Source organism: Trichoplusia ni, chromosome 2, assembly GCF_003590095.1.
Source record: "Trichoplusia ni isolate ovarian cell line Hi5 chromosome 2, tn1, whole genome shotgun sequence".
Classification (NCBI taxonomy): domain Eukaryota; kingdom Metazoa; phylum Arthropoda; class Insecta; order Lepidoptera; family Noctuidae; genus Trichoplusia; species Trichoplusia ni.
Genome location: NC_039479.1, coordinates 18,629,996 through 18,652,986, shown reverse-complemented (window position 1 = coordinate 18,652,986; position 22,991 = coordinate 18,629,996). Strand labels below are relative to the sequence as shown.

Genomic DNA, 22,991 nt, shown 5'->3' with positions numbered 1-22,991 from the left:
TTTTCTCTTTAATCAATGGCGAATGACTTTACACGATTAATCGTAAAATTACTAAAATTATGTTGATTTAGATTTAGCACATTGATAAGTTGCTAAACTATTTTTTTATTGATTGTAGTTTTGATTCCAATGAAGATAAACTTCAAAATAGTTTGTCGTCGATTTATAATCACTGGCTACACTAACGTTGTGAACCGTAAAATGAACAGGGCCCTGAAAAAGTCATGATTTTTTAAACATTTTTCTTAAATTTTGTGTCACTCATATGATCGAAAGAGAAGTTACAGTGATTATATATTTTTATAAAAATACGACTGAAACACAGAGGATAGCCTTCGAATCCATAACTAACCATCAGAAAAATGACAATTAGTGTTTTATTTACTCAAATCAAATAATGCCAGTAACGTGATTTAGTGCAGTAATATTAGTTAAATTCGTTCACTGATGCGATATAATTTCATATAAGTTACATTAAAAATCGGTGCACGATGTAGTTAATAATATCATAAGTGTTTTAAATGAATGGGTGTCTGGAATTTTACAATAATTTACCAAGGACATGTACATAATAAATCATCGTAACTCACGACGATCTTCAATTTCTGCGGGCGACGAATCATGCTATTCTGGTAATTAAATTTTATGATATTTGTTTCCTAGAATGACCTGTGGAATGTTTCATTTCTTTGAGAATTTATCATTCTTTAATATGGTGTGAAAAATAGCTGCAAAAAAATTGAATTATTATTTATTCAATTTAATTATGATGACCTTATAGGAAATCTATTAAGATTGGATGCGTTCCCCAAGCTGATAGACATTTTATATATTTTTTTATATCATCATTTTCATTTATTGAATTATAAGGTACATTGAATGGGTCTTTTGCCTTCAATATGCCTACTCAAGTAGGTACCATTAATGGTATGTGATAAATTCTACAATGTGACTGTAAATCACTTACAGTGACAATGTACCTAATTATGCAAAAATACTTATGAGAGACAATCAATCAATGACCAATTCAGGATGAAAGTTCTACAAAGGTACTGAACAGAGAGCAAGTTTATTTATTAATTTAGTAGCTGAGTCCTTAATTGGGTCTACATGCTATGGATGGTATTTATTCCCTCTCAACCCAAGGACACATACTTTGAAGTTTTCTCATTGCCATGAAACCTTTAAATTTGTGTTAAATTCCTTTAAGAAAACCAATTCAAATAAAAGTCTTAATAATTAAGTAAATGAGCTTATTCAATACACCATTTTTTTTCATTTGCTCCCCTTTCTTGAAAGAAAATCTCTTTACTTATCATCTTCATTATTATTAACTGTTAGTTTTAGCAAATCAACTATATCTATCCTCCCATTCTCTTAGCTAATACATCTATTTTCAAACTCTACCTTCTTATCACAAGAGTTTATTTCATACCTATAAAATGTAATTTTTTATCCATCATTTCCCCTAATGTTAGTGGTTGCTAGTCTGCTTTGGTACTGAACTTGCACCTCTTGCATATAAATACATACACGGGAACTCAATGCCACCAAATTATTTAAAAATGCCATCATTTTCTATGTAGTGTTTAAAACACTCTAAAAAGTCCTATTCTAAAAATCTTTCAAAGATTTTGCTTATTCTACAATGAGTATATCTTCAGTTAAGTAATCATTGATTAGGTCTATGATCTTGTAAGGTTTAGATTCGAAAATATCCATCATATGATATTGGCATTAGATCAACCAGTTCTATTGTTTGATCAACTACAAACAAATAGCTTGTCCATTGTTGAAATTATTAATTTGCCATTTACTTGTCGTGGTTAGTCAAACATTCACTTCCCAGGGAAAGGTTGGTTCGGTCTGTTCACTATTGTATATTTTTTAGCAGTATCATGTTGTTATGAGCACTAATATTTTTTTGTTAAATGTATCTGCCGCAAGAATGCTGTTTATTTGCTAATATTCTGTTCCTTACTCCATTTACTAATGTCTTATTTTCTGAGGAAATTAAATCATTTATTCTGTGAGAAGAATATAATTTATCATCACTTTTACATATGATTTTTAAGCTACTCAACATTTCCTAATCTATCTGCCTGAGAAGCTACCAAGCTCCCCAAGGAATAATAAAGGACTATTCCTTTTACAATAAAAAAAAATCACATATTTCTTCTCCATTTTCTTCTTTAGAGAAATATAACCATCAACATAAAAGGGAAATACAATCACTAGAGCAGCTATACTGCAACATGCATAGCTTTTCATGGCAATTTGGTTGTTTTGTCAAACATCTTTAAAAATAAAATCCTCTTGGTAGAAGAAATGTGTGTGAGCAATTGCTTGGATTTGATCAATAATTTTTAAAGTCTACTTTTGGTCAAAAATACCGATTTTTTTTATGTTAGTAAGAACTCTAGAAGTCACTTTGATAGCATTTTATTTATTCATTATATTGATTCATTTTATTGATCTTCGCCCTTTTACTCGTCATCCATATTTAAATTAAAACCCCAACTGGAACTGATTGGTCCAGATTTTAAAGGCGACAATTTTGTCGGCTTACCCTTTGGGCAGTTGTAGTCTAAAGAGCGCATTTAATTTGAGCTTTAAATGCCATTCGCCATTCTATATCAGGCCTTTCAGAAATGTACATGTAAAATAAGACGTTCGAATTCTTGTAATTCATTGACGCAGACACAATTGAATCCATTATTTCCGATCATTTACAGCTTGTAGTAAACACTGTTATTTGTTTACTTGTAAAGTCACGCTATTTATCCCAGTAGTTCCCAGTTTCGTAGACTTAACAGGTTTTGTGGGATTTCCGCGTTGTTATTTGTCGTATTATCGAATTGGTTAACCTATTTCTTGTACTTTCTCAGAAAATTAGATTTCTAAGTCCTAACATAACTAAAATTGGCAGTGATGAATGGAAAAACTGAATGCTATGCCAACACCAAGTCAGTAATATTTTATAGTAAAGTTTTTGCAAACGGCTCTGTTCGCATAAAAGTTCCGAAAGCACATTAATGTTGTATTCAGGTGCAAAATCCCATCGCAATAACATTTCGGGAAGTTATTTAGTCCTGTTAAAACGTTAGAGTTGATTAATTTCTTTTCTCACTACTTCCTAGATTATTTTAACTAGGTCCAAGACCTTATTACTCATGCATATATTTCTTCTCTATGCGCACGGTATGCACCGCGTTAATATTTTCTTGTACACTTGCCAAGTCTTACTAAACTTTACTATTGTACGACCAACGCCTAAATTACCATAGTATTACAGAAACTCAAGTATGTAACTAATAATTTGACCAATTGATTTTACACAGTGTTACATTTCTCAACTGGATGAGAATGGTCGCAATCAATTTTTTAAATTTCTCGTAAAGGACACGTGAATGGGCATATAAGGCTGTTGGCTCCACATTCTTTATCACCTATTCCAAAATTAAAATGTATCGATAGTGATGTCTAATTCAAATTGTAGGTTAATAATCTTGTACACCATAGCTTCTAAATCATCTGAAATGTTTGCCGGTACTGATGTTATAGCCAATTTCTGTTTTATTCATCTGCTCGAGATTAACCGCTTAGTTTATTAGGTGTTTCACAGGTGTATAAGTTCATCGTAACGATGCAAGAAGTCGTAATATTTACTGACCCTTAAAAATAACAGCTTAATTTGTTTGTAATTGTAACTACATTATTTTATAAATCACTGAAAATAATTACTAAGTAGTCCAATGTATTCCGCGATAAATCCTACCGTCCAAATCAGTTTCTGCGACAGAAACATCATAAAGTTATTATAGAAAAGATCTAATATTAAATTTATCATCGCGTCGTAGTCTTCAAGCATCCGAATAACAATTCTTGATTACTTCTTTTTGCAAACATTCAAATACGAGAGTTGGGCTTTATTAAATTGGACACTTCCTTTGTTACTGCGTATTAAGCTCCAATCTTAACGAAACAAACATCGTCCATATTGTAAGTAATGATTTGAGCTGTTACTCCTTCGTGAGTGACCGAGTGCTCCACCTGCGTCGCTATATTTAGTTTCATTGTGTGTTGGGTGTAATACATCGATCTACCGTGCAATTTAGAACTGTGTTCTTCTACGTTAAAACGTATAATGGGTACTCAAGACTTTCAGCTTAACGCGATACTTGATCGATATTTGAGTTTCGTAAATACGCAATCTAACAATAAATAACTCGTTTTTTGGATTGAGATGTTAGATTAAACTGTTCGACTGTATAGAACACGAAAAATAACGATGTTGCTAAATTTGAGAAGGCTTGGTATAGTTTACGAGATAATAAATATTAACTTGATTAGGCTGTTGCTGTTAGTAGCTTGTTGAAGTAAATTATTATTTGCTCTTGTAAGAAATAGGTAATACTTGTTTGTTACCTGTTCTAAATAACCGCTGGCTTAAGGCGCTATTCGTTGATCTTATTATTTTAGCTATTATCGTTCCCTGCAAACACAAAGCCCCGGGCTCTTATTTTGGTTCTGTCATGCGGTTTTGTTATTCTTTTATCTTCCCGTTAGCAAATTTCCTAGCCTTTTAGTCAAACGACCCTTTAATTGGCTGAATACGTCTAATTAATTGGCTTTGTAGAGCTATCTAGCCAAACTGAAGAGCACTTCAAAGTATCACGGATCGAAACCGGACAACACGAGCGGCTACGAGACCTTTGTTTTACGTGAAGATGATAAAATTATTTTGATATTATCTTGTTTTATCCAGGCCTTTATATTAATATTTTTAGCTCTCTGACTACCTCATCAGTTATTTGGGCCATCTATCTAATATCAGTGTTTACAAATAAAGGAAACATACTAGAGTAGCTACATAGGCATTGAAAAGGGTTCCAATTTTGTTCTTCATGTAGTCTCCTTGAATAATCTTTTATTGATTCATACGGTTGTTTACAGAACTTACTCTTTGTTCTACAATACGTGAATACTATATTAAAGATTATAGCGGCGTTATCTACGGCTACTATAATAAATTTAGAAAACACGATTTCATTGATTAAAGAATACAAAATTATTCGTCAGTGTCTCCGCGCATGCTCGCGCCTTTGTTAGAAAGATTTAACACTTTAATAGTCGCATTATCCGATTAGCTCATATAAGTGGCACTACGTCGCCGCTATTAATATTGAGCGTAAGTAGAGTTGAGGCTCAGCCATCAGACTCCTGATGTAAGTTGTCTTGCTCCTTTATGATTATTCTTAATGCAGCCTGGCTCATAGCCAAGCTACATTAAGAACGATTACCTCAAAAGACAACAGCAATATAAGCCTTTGAATAAATATACCAGGCGCAACAGATTATGATGACGCAGTCAAACATTTTTGAAATTAGTATGCGCTATTTTTTTTATGCCAATGTATTTCAATTACTTAAAAAAATCAAAACAACAAACACATCGTAACTTTATGTCTTATAATTAAATATATTTTTGTATTTCTACCAAATGATCTGTAAACCAATGATATGAGTGAAAATTTGAAATGTAGGAACTATACCACAATATGCAAGCCGTGTCCCAGATATGTCGGGAGTGTAGTCCGATGCAACTGGCGAACGGAAATCGGCTAGCGACAACATTGTTGTGCGGTCTCTCTTGTTCGACTTATGAAGTGTCGATACCTGTACCTAGATACTTAGTCGAAATATACATGGATTTGTTTGAACATTTTATAGGTTGTTTTTGCGAATTCCTCTTTTACTATAAAATAGTGCTATGTTAAAGGTCATCAATGACAAGTGTCAAGCAACAGTTTTATCAAAACAGAAAAAGTTTATTTGAACGAATGTATACGTTTTCCGTAGTCCGATATTATGCTCTTGTCAATTATTCAAACTTGATATATTATCCTGATAAGCTTGTATATCCATTTACTTTAGTTCCTAAATGGGAATGGATTTTTAGATTTTGATATTGTAGAAAATACCCACTCTAGCTTTTAGTAAGAGGATTAACGAGATTATTGCAAAATGGGTACGAATCTACTGAAAGTATACGCAACACACTATGTTTGGATTGAAATATTATAATGTTAATTTTGTATTGATTTTTGTAGAGCTTGCTATGAATCCATATATATTTTAATAAAAAATATTGTTGTTTTGTTCACAGGCGATGAACGTTTGATCGCGCGATGGATAATCGAGATGGATGGAGTGGTGGAGAGCCGGTTGCGACCGAGAACTCAACTGATAGTTCCCGTGCCGCAGAACGCGACCGGGTGCGAATTGAGTTCTACGCAACCTATGACGTCATGACGGGCGTACGCATAGCTGCCACTCTTGGCGGCTTTTTTGCCCTAATGGTATTCCTGATCGTATATAAGAGCCGAAGCAAATCTGTGAAAGCTTTGAACGATCCTAAATTAGTAGAATTGGCTGAAGCCGTTGTCGCCGAGGAACAGGCAGTCGAAGAAGAAAGACAACTTACGGCCGCTATCGAAGAAGCACTGTCAGAACGTGCTCGATCTCGACCGTCGATAGGCGAAGAGCCTCCCTGGCCTCGGACAGCGCGTTTTGCCTCATATGGAGGAGGCTACGGAAGCTTGCTAACGCCACCTCGTCGATTGTCAACAGTTCGCGGTGATTCCCTTCCTGGTTCTGCCTTGCGTTTCGTGGAGCGAAGGGTATCAGCTGGTCCCCGAGATCGGCGACTCAGCTCCGCGACCTGTTCAAGCTCAGGGAGCTCATATCTAGAGAGACGTGATTCCTCAGTGGTGTGTGCTTTGCAAGAACGCCGTTTGTCGCCCTGTCCCAGTGAGCGACTCGCCCCTCTGGCATCCGTGGGTAGTGTAGGCCCATCCTACGCTGTAGAGTGTGAATTAGCGTCAGTGGGTGCAGATTCAGTATTCGCGGAGGACGATGCAGATTCCACAGATGATGAAGTGGAACAATTTTCGACGGATAGTGGTGGTGGAGATGCAACATTGGTAGGCGAGTGCACCGAGCTTTCGAGCCGTCCCAATACAGCACTGCCACTGCAACTAGACCGTGCTTCACATTCACGGGAAACGTTGTTCTAGTCTTTGCCAACGGTTTTGTAACCGAAGGTTAAATTAATGTTAGTCAGCATATTAAAATATTGACATTTTATCATTTCTAAAACGAATTTCTTTGTATTTTAACATATCATACAATTTGACATATCGTTTAAATTACCAAATTGAAATTATTATATTCAAATCATATTATAATTAAATAAAGCGCTATAATTTTATAGTACTACTGTTAGGCATACCTATCTATTATTACCTGTAGTACTGTAGCTTTTCAGCAACAGATTTTTCACTATTATGAGTAATGCTTGCAACTGCGCTTATCATTTCTCTTAAAACTAAAATGAATTAAAGTGTCGATATTTTAATGTGTAATGTTTGTATGTACATAGATTGTTTTTGTTGATAAATAATTATAAATTGATGTTTCATAATGTTGATGTTCCCAGACCACGCCAAAAATTAAATGTAAACAATTAAATATATATGTTGCGTATATACATAAGTAGCAAATTAGTTAAATTTTGCTAATACGTGTATTTAATTTGCTAACGGCTGATCCATACAATAATCACATATTCACGCGTTATATTACATCAAGTTCCGCTGGTATTCACCATAGTGTTCGATTCGATGTAAAAGTAAATGTAAAGATTTGCCGAATTAGTCATTTGTAGTTACAATAAATTAATGTAATTATGTAATAGTTTTCGACGAATTTTAAACTTCTGTAAATTGCCACTCTATTTACAAAGTTTTCAACTCTACCGGGCTAACAGCCAACCCCACTGTAAGTGCGGTTGAGTAACATACCAAAGCATTGCCGACTCACATGGTGTTTGTACAATGTAGATATTAACTTGTTAGGGTAGATAGTCGTCAGTGAAGTCAATTGCGAACGTGTATTTGTATTATTAATAGTATTGTAACTACAGTTTTACTTAGAAATCAAGGGCACAGAAGACCAATACGTCCTTTGAACAATAAAATATGAAGTTGGAAGCGGCCTAAGATTGCTCGTACCAATGTCATTTTCCAAGTAAACTGCCACTGTTCTTGTTAGTAACAATGTAACGCGGACACCGGGGTTTTATTGATTCTGGGTGTTTCGATCCCGCTACAGCCACACGCGGGCCCAGTAGATTGATTACGCATAAGTCGTTTTTATTACGATTTAGATTTACGTGTTAGTTTATGTAATGTTCGTTGCTCGAATTAAAAAGAGCTCCCTGTAGTCTGTAAAATGTTGAAATGTATGTAAAAAATTGTAAATATAAAACACAACTCATTAATTGTTTCATTTTTGTTTGTGTTGGTTTTGTTGTAGTGTCTGCAAATACCTAACGTTTTCGAGTAATTGAAGAAAATCAAATTGGGATATCAAGGTTTAGCTTTCATCCTACATAGAAGAAAGAGTTGCAGACAGAGAATGGTCTAAAACAAAAAAAAATAAACTGAAACAAGGCAGTGAGAGATATTGTATATATAAATAAAATCGCAGGAAACTGCAAACGATTCAAAAGTTACAATATAGATTGTAAACGCAGCGCGGTTATTCGTAGTATCAGCCATATTCAGCTGTATATAGTTGCCAACATTTCCATGTTTGGTGAGAACATAAAAATTCTAAACATGATAATGTAACTAATTAAACACTCTTAAGTCTTCACTTTTAATTCAATTGCATGCAAAACATTGCAAGGGTTAAAGCGTTCAAATTGACCGCCGAAACTCGACAGCTGTTAATAATACACTATACCTTAGGTAGGTACTTCATACTTATTGGATCAATATAACGGTTGGCCTGTTCACTCAAACGATCTCCTACTAACTAGATATTAGGTACTTAGGGTTAAGGGCTACTTAGTCGATGGCTTTTCCAATAAAATTACAATACTTAAAAAGATCCTGATCCGCTACCTGCTAAATTGTATATTTGCTTGTATACTTACGACACGAGGAATATAAGTATGATTACGATACTTTCTGAATTATAATAATTGCGATAGAGATTTAAATTCATATATTAGTTGAACCATGTTTTATAGCATCAACTGTATAAAATGTGGACGTGAAAGAAAGTTATGTTAAGAAAATTACATGGAATAAATTATTGTGACAATGAACTGTTTATTAATTTCAGAATAAAGCAGCATTAAAATTCTCTAAAATTTTACCTTGTGTGTAAGTGTAATCTCAAAAGTCCATGTGCCCACACGTTAATTGCAAAAAGCTTTAGTCTCCAAACCTGTATTATCGACCCTGAACAGTTGATTCATTTGACTGAGACAGAACACTGTCAAAAAGACAAGACAGATAGTGTCAAAGTGTCAAGAAGCAGATTTGGTTTGGAGTGAGATCAGTCAATTTTGTAATTGTTAATTTCATAAGTTTACATTTTTGTGAATAGAAAATAAGCAAGAATCATGGACGACGATTTACCGACCGATTTCCAGGTCATCGTCGTGGGGACAGGTACGCTATATTTTCCTTATAAATGTGCACCGGTCATGATGGCGATAGCAGCCTACTTATCGATCCTTTTTTTACATAGCTGTCTAGTCATCAATTTTACATTTGAAAATGCTCTTATTTCATTTTTATTTGATCTGTGATCGTCTTATATTATACCTTACCGTATTTTTATGAAGTATTGGCAAGGTCTAAGCATAGAAACCGCCCATTATCAGGACTTAGTCACTAATTAAATATTTGCAAAGTGGAGCTGCTGTCATTGTCTGTCTGCATCGATGAATACGTTCACTCGTTTCAGAACGTTTGCTGTAAACTAGAACTGTACAGATGCTTTACATAAAATCCTATGTAGAGAAGAATTTTGTTAGTTTTTTTTATCCTTATTATCCTTAGACTAAACACTGATAATTAAGGAAGAGCGGTGGAATAAAAATGAATTATTTTCATCATTTCTCATTTTTATTCTTATTGTAATATTTTTGTGTAATTTTTATACTATTAAAGTTTTTTTTTTATAAAGATGTCCTCCTTTCAATATACTCACTAGTTCTTACACATTGAGTAACAAGAAAACTAAACAACCATAGCCTGTCCCAAAAGAGAATAAAAAGACTAAACATTTTAGACAAAAGTATGCCAAAAATAGGATAAAGCAATTCAACATCACAATTGTAACAGAAATGTCAAGGTGAATCATATTGTGGGTTCATTGACCTTCAGCCTACCAATAAAATTTGACATTTACCTTTAACACTCACCTTAGGTATGGTGGAGTCCATTGTGGCCGCCGCCTGCAGCAGGATAGGAAAAAATGTATTACATCTCGACTCAAGTGACCACTACGGAGGTCTCTGGGCCTCCTACAACTTTGATGGACTCCAGAAATTCATCAAAGAAGTTAATTCAGACCCCAAAAGACAGCTTCAGGTCTACAACTTAGCTGAAAAATGGTACATTGAAAAGTAAGTAATGTTCTAAAGGCTTTATTTTTCTTTACAACAATTTGCACTTCCATAATTTTGACTGGGTCAAAATATCTTGCTAATTACCATACAAACTGCCATCTATGGTTTTATTGTCAATTTGTAACAAACAAACTCCTATATTTCGACTTGAATTCCTTAAAAACTGAAGTAGTGTCCTCAATAATTTACAATAGTTAGTAATGAATAATAAAATAAAATACCTACACAAACTATACTTTATACATTGCCTGTGGTACTAGGGCATCAGCAGAAGAAAGTAAGGCGGAAGGTGAAGAAAAGCCAGAAGATGGCAAAGGGGAACCAGCTAAGAAAGTATGGACTCAAGACAGCTTTGCTGCTGAATATAGGAAGTTTAACATTGACATGACACCTAAGGTATATCTTCTTTTCTAAGTTGCACAATTCTACTAGTAAATTTTTGGATATTGAGTAGAAACAATCATGTGTGATATAGTATGAGCAATAGTAAAGGTTCACTTGAAATAATTGTACTTATACAGACAACCATAAAAAATATTATATCATCCAAACAGTATCAACAATGAAAGTAAATTATGTAAAGTTAAGTGTAACACAACAACTTATACAAATGAGATACTGATCATAGAAATTTGCATATTACATGTAATAACAGCCTGTAGCTTTCGCTATTGTACTAGCATGTGGAAAATTAATAACATTCTATGAGGTATGAAGACTCATTCAAAAAAGTCGATAATAAATAAATAAATATTATGGGCCTACTGGTCTAGTGGTTAGTTGCCCTGAGGAATAGCTGTGCTGGTCAAGGATTCGATTCCCAACCAGGAAAAATGAGTTTGTTTTGTGAATGAAAATGTATGGAGTATTATTATTTGTATTTCTTTTCATTCACGGAAACCCGGTACTTTGTAATGGCGTCCCCAGAGACACAAGTCTAACATGCCGAGGCTTTGTTGAGAACTTTAATCTAATATCATTACTATTTACGATATAGTTGCTGTTCTCTCGCGGACCCCTCGTCGAACTCCTGATTTCATCGAACATCGCTCGTTACGCGGAGTTCCGCTGCGTCACCCGCGTACTAACCTGGCTTAGCGACAAACTGATGCCGGTACCATGTTCCCGGGCTGATGTCTTCGCGACCGAGGCTGTCGGCATTGTTGAGAAGCGACAGCTCATGAAGATGTTGACTTCCATCGTTGGATACAATGAGGAGGAGATGAATAATGAGTTTAAAGGTTGGTTAGAAGACTTTCACTTCAGTATACGTAGTTTAGCTCCAAACTGAAATTTAAAATAATCCTTGTTAACTAATCCTAACCTTTGTGTTATTTAAGATGCTGTTATCTTTGATCTTTGCGTGTAATAATCCTTACGCTCTAGTTTATTCATTTGTAACTAATACGTGTCATTAATTTAATCTCATTCTGGATCATGAAATTCAAAGGATAAATCGAATACCTTTTGCAAGCTGTGGTTGCCCCAAATGATGGTTAAAACATTCGTTTATCATTTAGATTGGAATGACAAGACATTCAAGGAGTACCTAACCCACAAGGGTTTGACTCCTAACCTCATCCACTACGTGTTGTCTGCTATCGCTGGTGGTACCAACAGCATGCCATGCCTCGAGGGAGTGAAGGAATGCAAGAAGTTCCTCATGAGTCTTGGACGCTACGGCAACACTCCCTTCCTTTGGCCCATGTACGGCAGCGGCGAGCTACCTCAGTGCTTCTGCAGGTATGTAAATTAAGGAAAAATATGGAACTATTATAATTATACCGTCGTCATGTTTTTCTCCGACGTTCAGGATGAACGTACTGATCTCTGAATGTAACGTATATACTGAATTAGGTACTGTTCGTGTTGATCGATGAAAATGTTTTCAAGCATGATACGGAAGAGCAGATATCTTCTTAGGACAACTACATTTTAAAAACCAGTTTTAGTTCAAGTCAGCCCCATGAGTGAGGTCAATCAACGCAGGTGTTTCGGCTAAACAGCTTTGTTCAGTAATGTGACGGTATTAAAGTTTCTTCGATACATAATTTGCAGACAACACAACTACAAGTTACTACCGAAACGATGACTCATACTTTTATTATAAGATAATTTTTCGGTAATTTGATAGGTGGAATGTGAATCAAACCGGTGTAGTGGTCGAGAGATATAAAAATATCAATTGTTGTTGCAAAAAAAGTCCACCATGAAAGTGGCGACTCAACGGTTGCCGGTACAATGACCCAAATGTGCACAACTCGACTACGCAAACAAAAATGAAGCAACTTTCTAATGTTGCATGCCGCACGATTTAAGATATCGTTACTTAAAAACCGAGAATTAACTGATAGATTTGTAACTTAATTAGTGGGACCGTATCCTTCAGGTTCAATTAAGACTAAAACACATAAATCAGAACTCGATACCTCAATTGCACTCCGCGAATTATTATTTTGAATGATTAACAGCGATAATCTTCAAACATGTTGACGCTGACTTATTAGTGATTCATTCATCCTCACAGATCTCGAAATCGTAGCAACCACGAAAAGACGTTTAGCATGTTGGTATTCCCGTTTTCATATTAAAACCACTATCTAAAAACACGTCGTAAAATATGAGCAAACATTTCATAGAATGAGACTTTCCAGACATGGAAAATGTTTTATAATTTTAGGGTTAACGTGCCATGGTTTTAACAGAGCTATTTAAAATTCCATGTCTCTTTGTTACTGAAGCGTTAATGTTCGGCCGATTAGTTTGTTTCCTGTTATTTCAGGAGTTAAGACTAAGGTAGTAAAATAAAGAAGACAAAACATATGCGTCGGGTCAAAAATAAACACGTGTTTATTGGTACGTTGAGATTTTTATGCTCATAAAACGATTGAACCGGTTTATTTGCGTTTTTTGCAAGGTTATTCGCCGGGGAAGTTTATAATTAAAATGCGGCAATTGAGATTAAGCTTACTTTTAATCGATCTGATCATTGCAATAAAATAAAATACCACAAATTGGTTTTCTTTGAAACTGTATATTCTAATCGTTTTGTTTGCTATAAACATTTTTGAATAGCGGATGCTTATGAACGTTCGCCGAAATAGCGAATATCAAATTTTACGAGGATATCTAAAACGAATGATCCAAAATTTCCACTACAGTTTTCCATGAATAAATAAAAAAGTATAATTTTCACATTTATAGATTGTGCGCGGTATTCGGCGGCGTATACTGCCTGAACCGGCCGATCGACAAGGTGCAAACGAAAACAGCTGATGACGGGAAGACCGTGGTGACAATCGACAGCAAGTCTAAGACGCTGAACTGCGACCACCTTGTGATCGGGATCAACGAATGTCCCAAGGACTTGATATCGCCCGAGCCGGCGGAGAGCTGCGACATTTCTAAGGCCGTGTTCATCACGAACGGGTCTATTATGAAGAGTGATAAGGAGCCGCTTACATTACTCCGCTTCCCTCCGCTCACTGACGAAGACAATGCAGTGACCGTGCTCGAGGTCGGGCCCGCCACCGGCTCCTGTCCTAAAGGCCTCTGTAAGTATTGCACACACTTAGCACATCGTTAACGCCAACTGTTAGTATTTTGAACATTCTCTCGTGACCTTAATGTGTACTTTCTAATAAATCTCGTCTAGACATTCATGAAACTAATTAGGATGTGAAGCATTGCCACATTTTTAATTTTTTTTGGTTCATGAAATTTTGTTCGCTTCGATAAATGTATCTTCCAACTATACATTTTAACACCCGAGATTCTTACTATAAAACAAGGAAACAGTAATCCAGAAATTAACCAACAAATTACCTGAATTTCCGCTTGTTAACGTATCAGTAACGGTACATTTAGGCACAATGATTCATTGTCTGAATCACTCTTGACCTAGAGACACGCTGAAAAGCAATCAAGAATTATAAGAAAAACCCAGACGGGTCGCAGACTAGAAACATTCACTAAATAGTTTAGAATCAAAGCACAAACAGAAGAATATCGCTAATTCGCAATACGTAATACCACAATGGTACTCCTCTTTGTGATCAAATAAATCGTAGCTACATAAACTGATTTTATTTGAACGTGAATTAAGACTTAGTAGTTAAAGCTTCAACCAGCCGGCAAAGTACATCGGTAAGAATCCGTCCAGGGTCACAATCACATTTAACTTTTTACAGCTCTTTTTGCGAACGTTTCGTCTGTAGCACGTACTTCGATCTCTTTGTTGTACATGAGTCATACGAAAACACTCCGATCCAGATGTTTAAATGGGTTTTTAATTAGCCTTTACACCAAAATGTATCATGAAACTAATTTTATAAGTAATAATTTGCTGAAACATTCGACCTATTTTCTTGGCGACCTTGCTTTTGTCTTAATAAATATGATAGGCAGTAAAATTGACTGGTCGATATTCATTATATTAAACGAGACTGATTTATTAATTGTATCCAAGAATATCTTAGGTATGTATTTAATTAAAAAGGGCGTAGGTATTATGCATAACAGACATAATTTCCGTCAAGTATTTTACATACGGTAATGAAGAGATTTAACGAAATTGTCAATTTAACTCTCCAAGCAAACATGTTGACTGAACGATTATAATGTATGTCCTGAGATGAGCGATTTTTGACTAGTAAAAGTACAACGATATACGCAAAGGAGAAGCAGCCCACAACTTAGTCTTAAACCAAAACAATTATCACACTATTTTTTCTGTATAAAATCCGATCCACACCTAATCGTATTAAGTTAAAAGTATCCTTCCTCTCGTATATTTAGAATCAGTAATGATGCTTAATCGAATTCGGTACTCTGGAATACCAAAGAAGCGCATCGTAGCTCGTGTTGGAACTACGTCGGACCCACAGCTATCTACGCTAATACTACTATACCCCTCTTAAACTTACCAGTACCTTTTCATTATCATAATAGTATTCCCTTGCCCCGCCAAACTTTAAAACCTCTGTATCCTCAAATGGAGACACTTCTTACTTTATATAAAAGATAAATTAAATCAGTAATTGAAACGGCCAAAAACAATCAAACTAAGTAGGTACCGAATCTGTTTTCGACTACTGACATAGGTCAAGAATACACTATTAGATCTAGAACACATTACAAAAATCTTCATTCAAGTAACCAATGTATCTAACAAAAATAATTTATGTTGCAGTTGTGGTGTACTTCATCACCAACAAGGTGAAGGATGCTGAGAGTGATCTCATGCCCATCGCGGAGAAGATCTTCGACATGTCCGGCGGCGATCAGACTGCTGACACCGAGAAGCCAAAGGTAGTATTCAAGATCATGGTACTTATTGCTTAAATATACCTAGGTAGGAAAGAATAGGTATACTATTCAAACACTTTTGTAGGGCCCTGTTAAAAGACCTACGACTCCCGCACTAACGAATTTAATCTTTGTGTCGTGGGGGGTTTCACAAACATACAAATCACATGCACGAAGACACCCAGACTCAGAACAAGCGTTTGTGGATCACACAAATCACACGACGCGCACAGTGGGTTTGGCGTGGTGACCTCAACCACTCGGCTATTCGTGCAGTCCATAGTCCACTTGATAGAAATTAACTTATAATCATGATACCAGCCTATAAATGTCCTACTGATGGGCATAAGTTTCCTTCAATATAAGGAAGATTCGATTATTGATCACTGATTATAGATATTATTATTTGAAATCCTGGTCTCCTCACGAAGTTTCACTTCACGAATTGTTCGTGGTGTGTTAGTATAATTGAGGAGAAAAGTAGATGTTGATAGATGTTTAAAAATATTGTTTTAAGTCGTGCTTCCATGTATGAGCATGTATGTACTCTAAGAACGCAGTCTATTTCGAATAAATAATGTCTCAGTTTTTTAAGAAAGAATATGAAATTGTGTATATAAAATTACACATACAAGTCTACTTATATGAAAGGTATATAATAACGATAGGACTAGTGTGTCCTATAAGTGTTTGTGTAGTAAGCCTCGTACATTTTCTGAAACACATGTTCTATAATTACCCAATGACCCTAACAGAAGCGTGTTAATATACTTTGAATAGTAGTAACTACATACACATGTTGTTTCTCTTAGTTGCTTTATTAATTACTAGCTTTTCGCCCGCGTCAAGGTCGGTTATATCGCGTTTCCAAGAGAACTCTTCAAAAGTCCGGGATAAAAACTATCCTATGTTCTTTCTCAAGGTCAACTCTATCTCTGTACCAAATTTCATTGAAATCAGTTCAGTGGTTTAGACGTGAAAGCGTAACAGACAGCGAGACAGACAGATAGACCGACAGAGTTACTTTCGCATTTATAATATTAGTAGGGATTGTACAGACAAATGATAACGTCTGATCGCAATAAATTTGTAGATAGGGAGATATGAGTAATGCATCAATTATTAAATAAAACCTATCTTAGCGTACTTAGCTACCTGCTAGCTTATGTGAAGTACCTTCAATCTTTTTTAGTAATTACTCTATAATCCCGCACTAACGAATTGAACCCCTGTGTCGCCAGGTTTTCGTAAACTGAATTGAAATCACATGCCCAAGGACATAAGAACACTTACACAAATGCTTAAACCGGTACAACGATCCAAAGACAAGTTGATCTTTCTTGCAAAAGCCAGTCCAAAACAAAATTGTCTGGATTTAAAAGAGGCGACCCCCGAGATTGTTTCGAACTTTCTTCTCATGGTAGCTGGCTAGGAATTGTCGACTCCAGCTTAACCAAAAAAATACATGTAAATGTGATGCCATCTATCCTATTTACAGAATATATGATTACATTTAACTCTCTTTTGTTGCAGTGCCTGTGGTCGTTGTTCTACAACGTGAAGGACACGAGCGCCCCGGTGGCCAGCACTGTGGACAGCGTGCACGTCTGCTCCGGACCCGATGCTGGACTCGACTTCGATCGCGCCGTCGAACAGGTAAACCGACAAACTGTTTTATTTCATACAAACCTGTTAAGTATAAATCAGAAGTAGTACTTTAATACCGAGTGCTTAGATTTGGAAGGGTTAAAGGTGTTCTATTGTAACGAAAATAATAAAAAAGGAGTGCAATTAATTTTTTGAACTGTTAGTCAATTTGGGGGACGTCACTGTTCAACAGCAGGCTGCTATATAGTAGCCAATCTTATTTTTGTTTGCTCTAATGAGCTCGTGGCTAAACTATAATCACAAAATTTGATCTATCACATCTTAAGCTAGTTTGGCACGGTTGGTCCATAGATGGGTAACCATTTTTGTCACAACGAGTACCTCCGTGATTCGGAAGGCACGTTAAATGATAGGTCCTGGCTGTTATTCATACATCATTGGCAGTCGTTACGGGTCGACAGAAGCTAGAAAGTCTGACAACCAGTCTAACTAAGGGTTATCGTGTTGCCTAGGTAACTGGGTTAAGGAGGTCAGAGAGGCAGTCGCTTCTTATAAATGCTGGTACTTAGCTGCATCCAGTTAGACTAGAAGCCGACCCGAATATAGTTGGGAAAAGGCTAGAGCCGTGATGTTTTCGATCACCAGTCGGTATACTTCAAAGCTTATCTTACGAGTTGTTAAACAACCTTCAAATTTAAAATACTATACTGATCTTGGTGGGTATATGGGATCGGCAGAACTGGGTATGATCTAACTCTAGCCAGTCCACAAACATACTCAAAAAGACACACGGAAACAAGTTCAATATTTTGGCTCTTTTTCTAACCTACTGAAATGTCATAGGTTTCGGACAGTCCAAAAAGTGTATTAGATACTTAAAGAAATAAAACAGACTTAAGCTGACTTACGACCGCTAATATCAAATATGTAAATGACCAAAAAAATAACTAATGACCAAAACGGATGATATATTTGCAATTAAAATAGGTGTGTAAGAAACCAGTTTAGCCATTTTTGTAATAATAATTTTGACGGAATGCACAAAAAAATATTTTATTTAGTATAATAGATTATAAATATCTAATTCTATAACCAAGCGTCATACTTATAAAACTCCTTGCTCTATTGTTGCTCAAAATTTATTGTACTAAACTAGAGCTCTTTGACGACTCGAAAGGTATAAATAACAATTTACTGTATAAAGATATAAGGCTGGTAATGGCCTATGTTATATAAAATTTTAGTGTCTATTTGTATTATTGAAATAACCGTGTTTTACAACATGCATTTGAATATATATACATACAGCCAAAACATTTTATTTTTTTCGTTTATCTGTGTGTTTTTCCGGCTAATCTTTGAAACGGCTGGACCGATTTTAACGGAACTTAAATCGGCAGATAGCTGATGTAATATGGAGTTCCTCAGGCTACTTTTATTTAAGAAAAGTAAAGTATTTTTTAATTAAAGTCTATGAGAACAAAGTTGCGGGGCATATGTATAGTAAATCATAAGTCTCCTTCTTTAGCTGTTATAGCGTAAGATGTAGCCGCAAAACCTTTCTAAGGAGTGTAGTAATGAATTAATAGCTATATTTCATAAACGCCAAACTCTACTTTATGAACTACACCCAAGCATTACTGCAACAACTGAACAAACATAAAAATGTTTGTAGCTTTATAAAAGGCGGTACCGCAGCCACGCGTTACCGTGCTATGTATCTATAAAGTTTACATAAAAAATATTGCACAGGTACTACAGTTAGTGCAGAAAACATTCGTTAACATAATAACCTTTTTACTTTCTCAATTCGGAACAAATAAATATTTCAAAGACTAAATTGGAATGTTTTTTTAAGAAGACATCCATTGACTCTACCTTATATTTAACTTTAAAATTTACATTTCACAGCTAGTTGCTATGGAAACCATAACAAGTACCATATTGGCGGTATAATTGTAATACCATACCATGTTTCTATCAAATAAATGTATTATTTCTTCTTAAAAAATCTGCGAATGAGCATTACATCATACATCTAGTTTTACAGGTTAAGGTTAAAACTGAATGACCTTCCTTTTAATACTAATTTGTGCACAAAACCTATATGAACTTAATTTTTCAATACGCGAAATTATCCAATGCTCGGATTTGCACTACCTCGTCGTCGTCTATTTGTCACAAGGTGTGCAAAAGCAAACTGCAAGAAAATTAATAATCAATTCTAGACAAATATTTTTTGACAATAATTTAAAACACACTATTATCTGACTAAGAAACATCGTATTCACAGATTAATATTCATCTAAGCAAAAACAAAGACTACTCGAATATTAATATTTCTTACGAAAACACGACAACATTAATAGCCATAATTACTTAATAGGTATTAAGTTGAAAGCTAGTACTAACTAGCCTATACAAATGTTGCTATAGACTACTACAGTGTATAGAAACTTAGAAAGATAGTAACATTGTTTACTGCACATGATCACGAAACAATTCAATTAGTCGATGGTATCGTGACCTCTCACTTTCAAGATGTCACATCCTAGTCACGTTGCGCAACATGTTTTGGTGATAACTGCGATCGACTTATTATTTTTATATGGTACCGGAATAAAAAAAAGAACGTCGGCAAACTAGTTTACCTACCTATGTGACTTCTATTGATATAATTTATCAGTATTTTTTTTATTAAGTGAATCTGTTGTTTTATATTTTTAATTATTTGGTTTTGGTTGTTGAGTAAGGTATGATGATTTTAGAGTTCGTTATTAGAATGGTAGAGTATTATATGCTCTTTGCATTTAATTGATATTCGGTAAGGTATATGCGTTCTCGTTGATAAAATAATATTGACAGGTTTTGTTATGTTCAAAAGATATACATAGTTTTAGTAGTAGTAGAGTAATTAGAACGAGAGCTTATAGATAAAATATTGATCATGGATCTAGTAATAATCGATAAGTTTTGTGATTAATTCCACGTGGTCGAAGTGTGGTTTAACTTCATGCACTATATTTGTAATGTGCCGACTTCTAATTGGCTTCTTTTGCCCGTACGGTTTATGAGGAAATTACGTTAACTTTTATATTTGGTTGTTTTTTTTTTACCAGCAGAAGACGACTTTGTTTCTGAGTTACCAAAAATGCGTCCCACTAATTGGGCACGGGTCAGAGCGTAAATAAATGTCTAAATTAATAGAATTTGTATTAGATTTTATTACAAACTAGCTGTTGCCCGCGACCCCGCCTCCTACAGATCGGAAATGATCCAAAAGGAACATAAAAGCGGCATAAGAACTATCCTATGGGTTAATAACTATCTGTGTAGCAAGTTTTGTCAAAATTCGTCCAGTGGTTTTTACGTGAAAGAGGAACAAACTTAAACAAACACCCATACAAACTTTCGCGTTTATTATATTAGTAGGAAAAATGGGATAGTAAGATACGGGCCCTTGATTACGAAATGCGTTATAACTTTTTGTTCGTGTTATCTGTGTAATTTATCTCAATGGCTATTTCTAATATACATCATGTTTATGAGTTTACGATTAAATTTAATGTAAACATAACATTTGAAGTGAACTTAGGTAACGATTTTAATAAAATTGTTGTGCAATTTTTAATTAAACATTGTAATAATTAATATCTATTCCATTAACTTAACGACATACTAAATTTATAAATTGGAATCGTCAGTATGAGACATTTTATCAATACTATTGTGAAATTAGGTGTCACTACGTAAAAAATGGATTGTCTATACTGAGTATCATTTACGTAAAATACAAAGTCCGTGATGTGTATGAAATGAAAATGTGGGTATAAATATTGTTTTTCTGTAATATGATAACATATCAAAAAACGCTAATTTTGAAAAATGTTGAGGTAGTCCCAGTGGTATAGGTATTTATTAAAAGAGTTATCGTCTGTTCTGTTTAGATTTTTTAAATAAATTAAATGGCATTTCATAAATTGATACTAAACAAGTACATTATTATGCATAGGCATAATTGCTTTTGTGTACGCATGTGATAAGTTATTGACCCAATTTTTAATACTTGTTATAATTAAGGAACAAACATTAATGCTGATAAAAAAATGGGTCCAGACTAAGAGTAGCTTATACTTAAGCACAATGATTTCTTTATACCTATAGTAAATAATAATTTTATTTGAACAGGCTGAGCAGATCTTCAAGAAGATCTGTCCAGGCCAAGAGTTCCTGCCGCGCGCCCCCGACCCAGAGGAGATCGTGTTCGAGGATGACGTCACGCACGGGCCCGAGTTCCAGCGCGAAGACGAGGACGCGGAGGGCGACGCGCCCAAGGAGTAGGCGCTACACCTCGCGTGCAGCGACACCAACCTCCTCAGCACGTTTGAGCGAGTGCGACATGGCCCTGGAAAATGTGGATGGACACAATTTATACCGACACACGTTCGCCTCAGCAGACACAGAACAAATCGCTAATTGCATATCGCACCAATAAACAAAGCTTTGTATCAAACTGTCATATCCACTCCTTCCTAGGTCCACGAGTTTATTGCTCTAGATTAAGTATCACAATTTCGATATCGATTGTTTTAAGAATTTTGAACACGCTTAAACGTGCTGAATGAATTCAGCTAAGATGTAATCTCAGTAAGAGTTATACGCTTTGGTCGCTTGACTTCGTGCATTCCGACTGGTGCGTTAGGTTCGAGTAAGATGATATGGATGTCGTTATAACACGAGCTCCGTCTTTACGAGTCTGTTTATCGAAATTTGAGACCTGCTGAGCTCAGAGACCTACATTCATTCTAAACTGATGAATAAAACGAACTTCCATTATAAGTTTTAAATATTTTTTACAAAAGTACATACATAATTGGAATAGTTAATAAATTAGCTTTGTACTTAGCAGGTCGTTACCAACATCTATCTATGGTCTGTCAGGGTAGATAATTATCAGCTGGGTTGTCTTGATATAGTCGGCAAGATCAACTTGAAGCATTTGAGGCTAACAATGTAGCAAACGATATGGTTGGCTGAGTAACTATTATCTAACTAGGTAACAGTTAATCAGCCAATATCACGCCAAGATCTTATTGAAACCGGTGTAGTACTGACTTGATATCAATTTTAGGTATTTAAAGAAATATTTGTAATACCACACGGTTGCTATGCTCTCTAGATCTCATTATTTGGCAGTATTGATGATTAATGTGGATTGCTTTACGACGTAGGAGTATTATGAAACAAGACGAAAATGTTACGCGTAATCACAGTAATACAGATAGCTAGGATGCAGTTTTAAAATGTTAAGCATAACATTTTTGGACGCACCAGTCTAAATCATAGATTGTAGCACATATAATTTTTATTAAGTTATTTAGCACTTTTATGATATTTATTGTCAAATAATAAAAATAAATAATCATGCCTGCGCAGCTTGTGCATTTATAATTCCATTAAATTGTGATTATTAGAATATTTGTTGTTTTCTTGTCATTTATTATCACCTACACCTGTAACACAACATAACAAGCTAGCATGTTGTTTATCAATTAATTTTACATAAAGAATCTATAAATTCCTC

General features: G+C 35.2%; 2 protein-coding genes across 2 annotated transcripts; both read left to right on the top strand.

Annotated features, from left to right (window-relative positions):
* Positions 1 to 175: 175 nt before the first annotated feature.
* On the top strand, positions 176 to 8,344 carry LOC113508533. The gene is made up of 2 exons (XM_026891634.1): positions 176 to 632; positions 6,170 to 8,344. The coding sequence occupies exon 2, from the start codon at positions 6,192 to 6,194 to the stop codon at positions 7,077 to 7,079; it is 888 nt and encodes a 295-aa protein (XP_026747435.1). The 5' UTR covers positions 176 to 632; positions 6,170 to 6,191; the 3' UTR covers positions 7,080 to 8,344.
* A 1,013-nt stretch (positions 8,345 to 9,357) lies between these two features.
* Positions 9,358 to 22,885, top strand: LOC113508531 (rab proteins geranylgeranyltransferase component A 1). Its single transcript, XM_026891632.1, has 9 exons — positions 9,358 to 9,527; positions 10,291 to 10,489; positions 10,753 to 10,888; positions 11,490 to 11,733; positions 12,013 to 12,235; positions 13,697 to 14,046; positions 15,684 to 15,802; positions 17,333 to 17,455; positions 21,596 to 22,885. The coding sequence occupies exons 1-9, from the start codon at positions 9,479 to 9,481 to the stop codon at positions 21,746 to 21,748; spliced, it is 1,596 nt and encodes a 531-aa protein (XP_026747433.1). The 5' UTR covers positions 9,358 to 9,478; the 3' UTR covers positions 21,749 to 22,885.
* Positions 22,886 to 22,991: the final 106 nt, after the last annotated feature.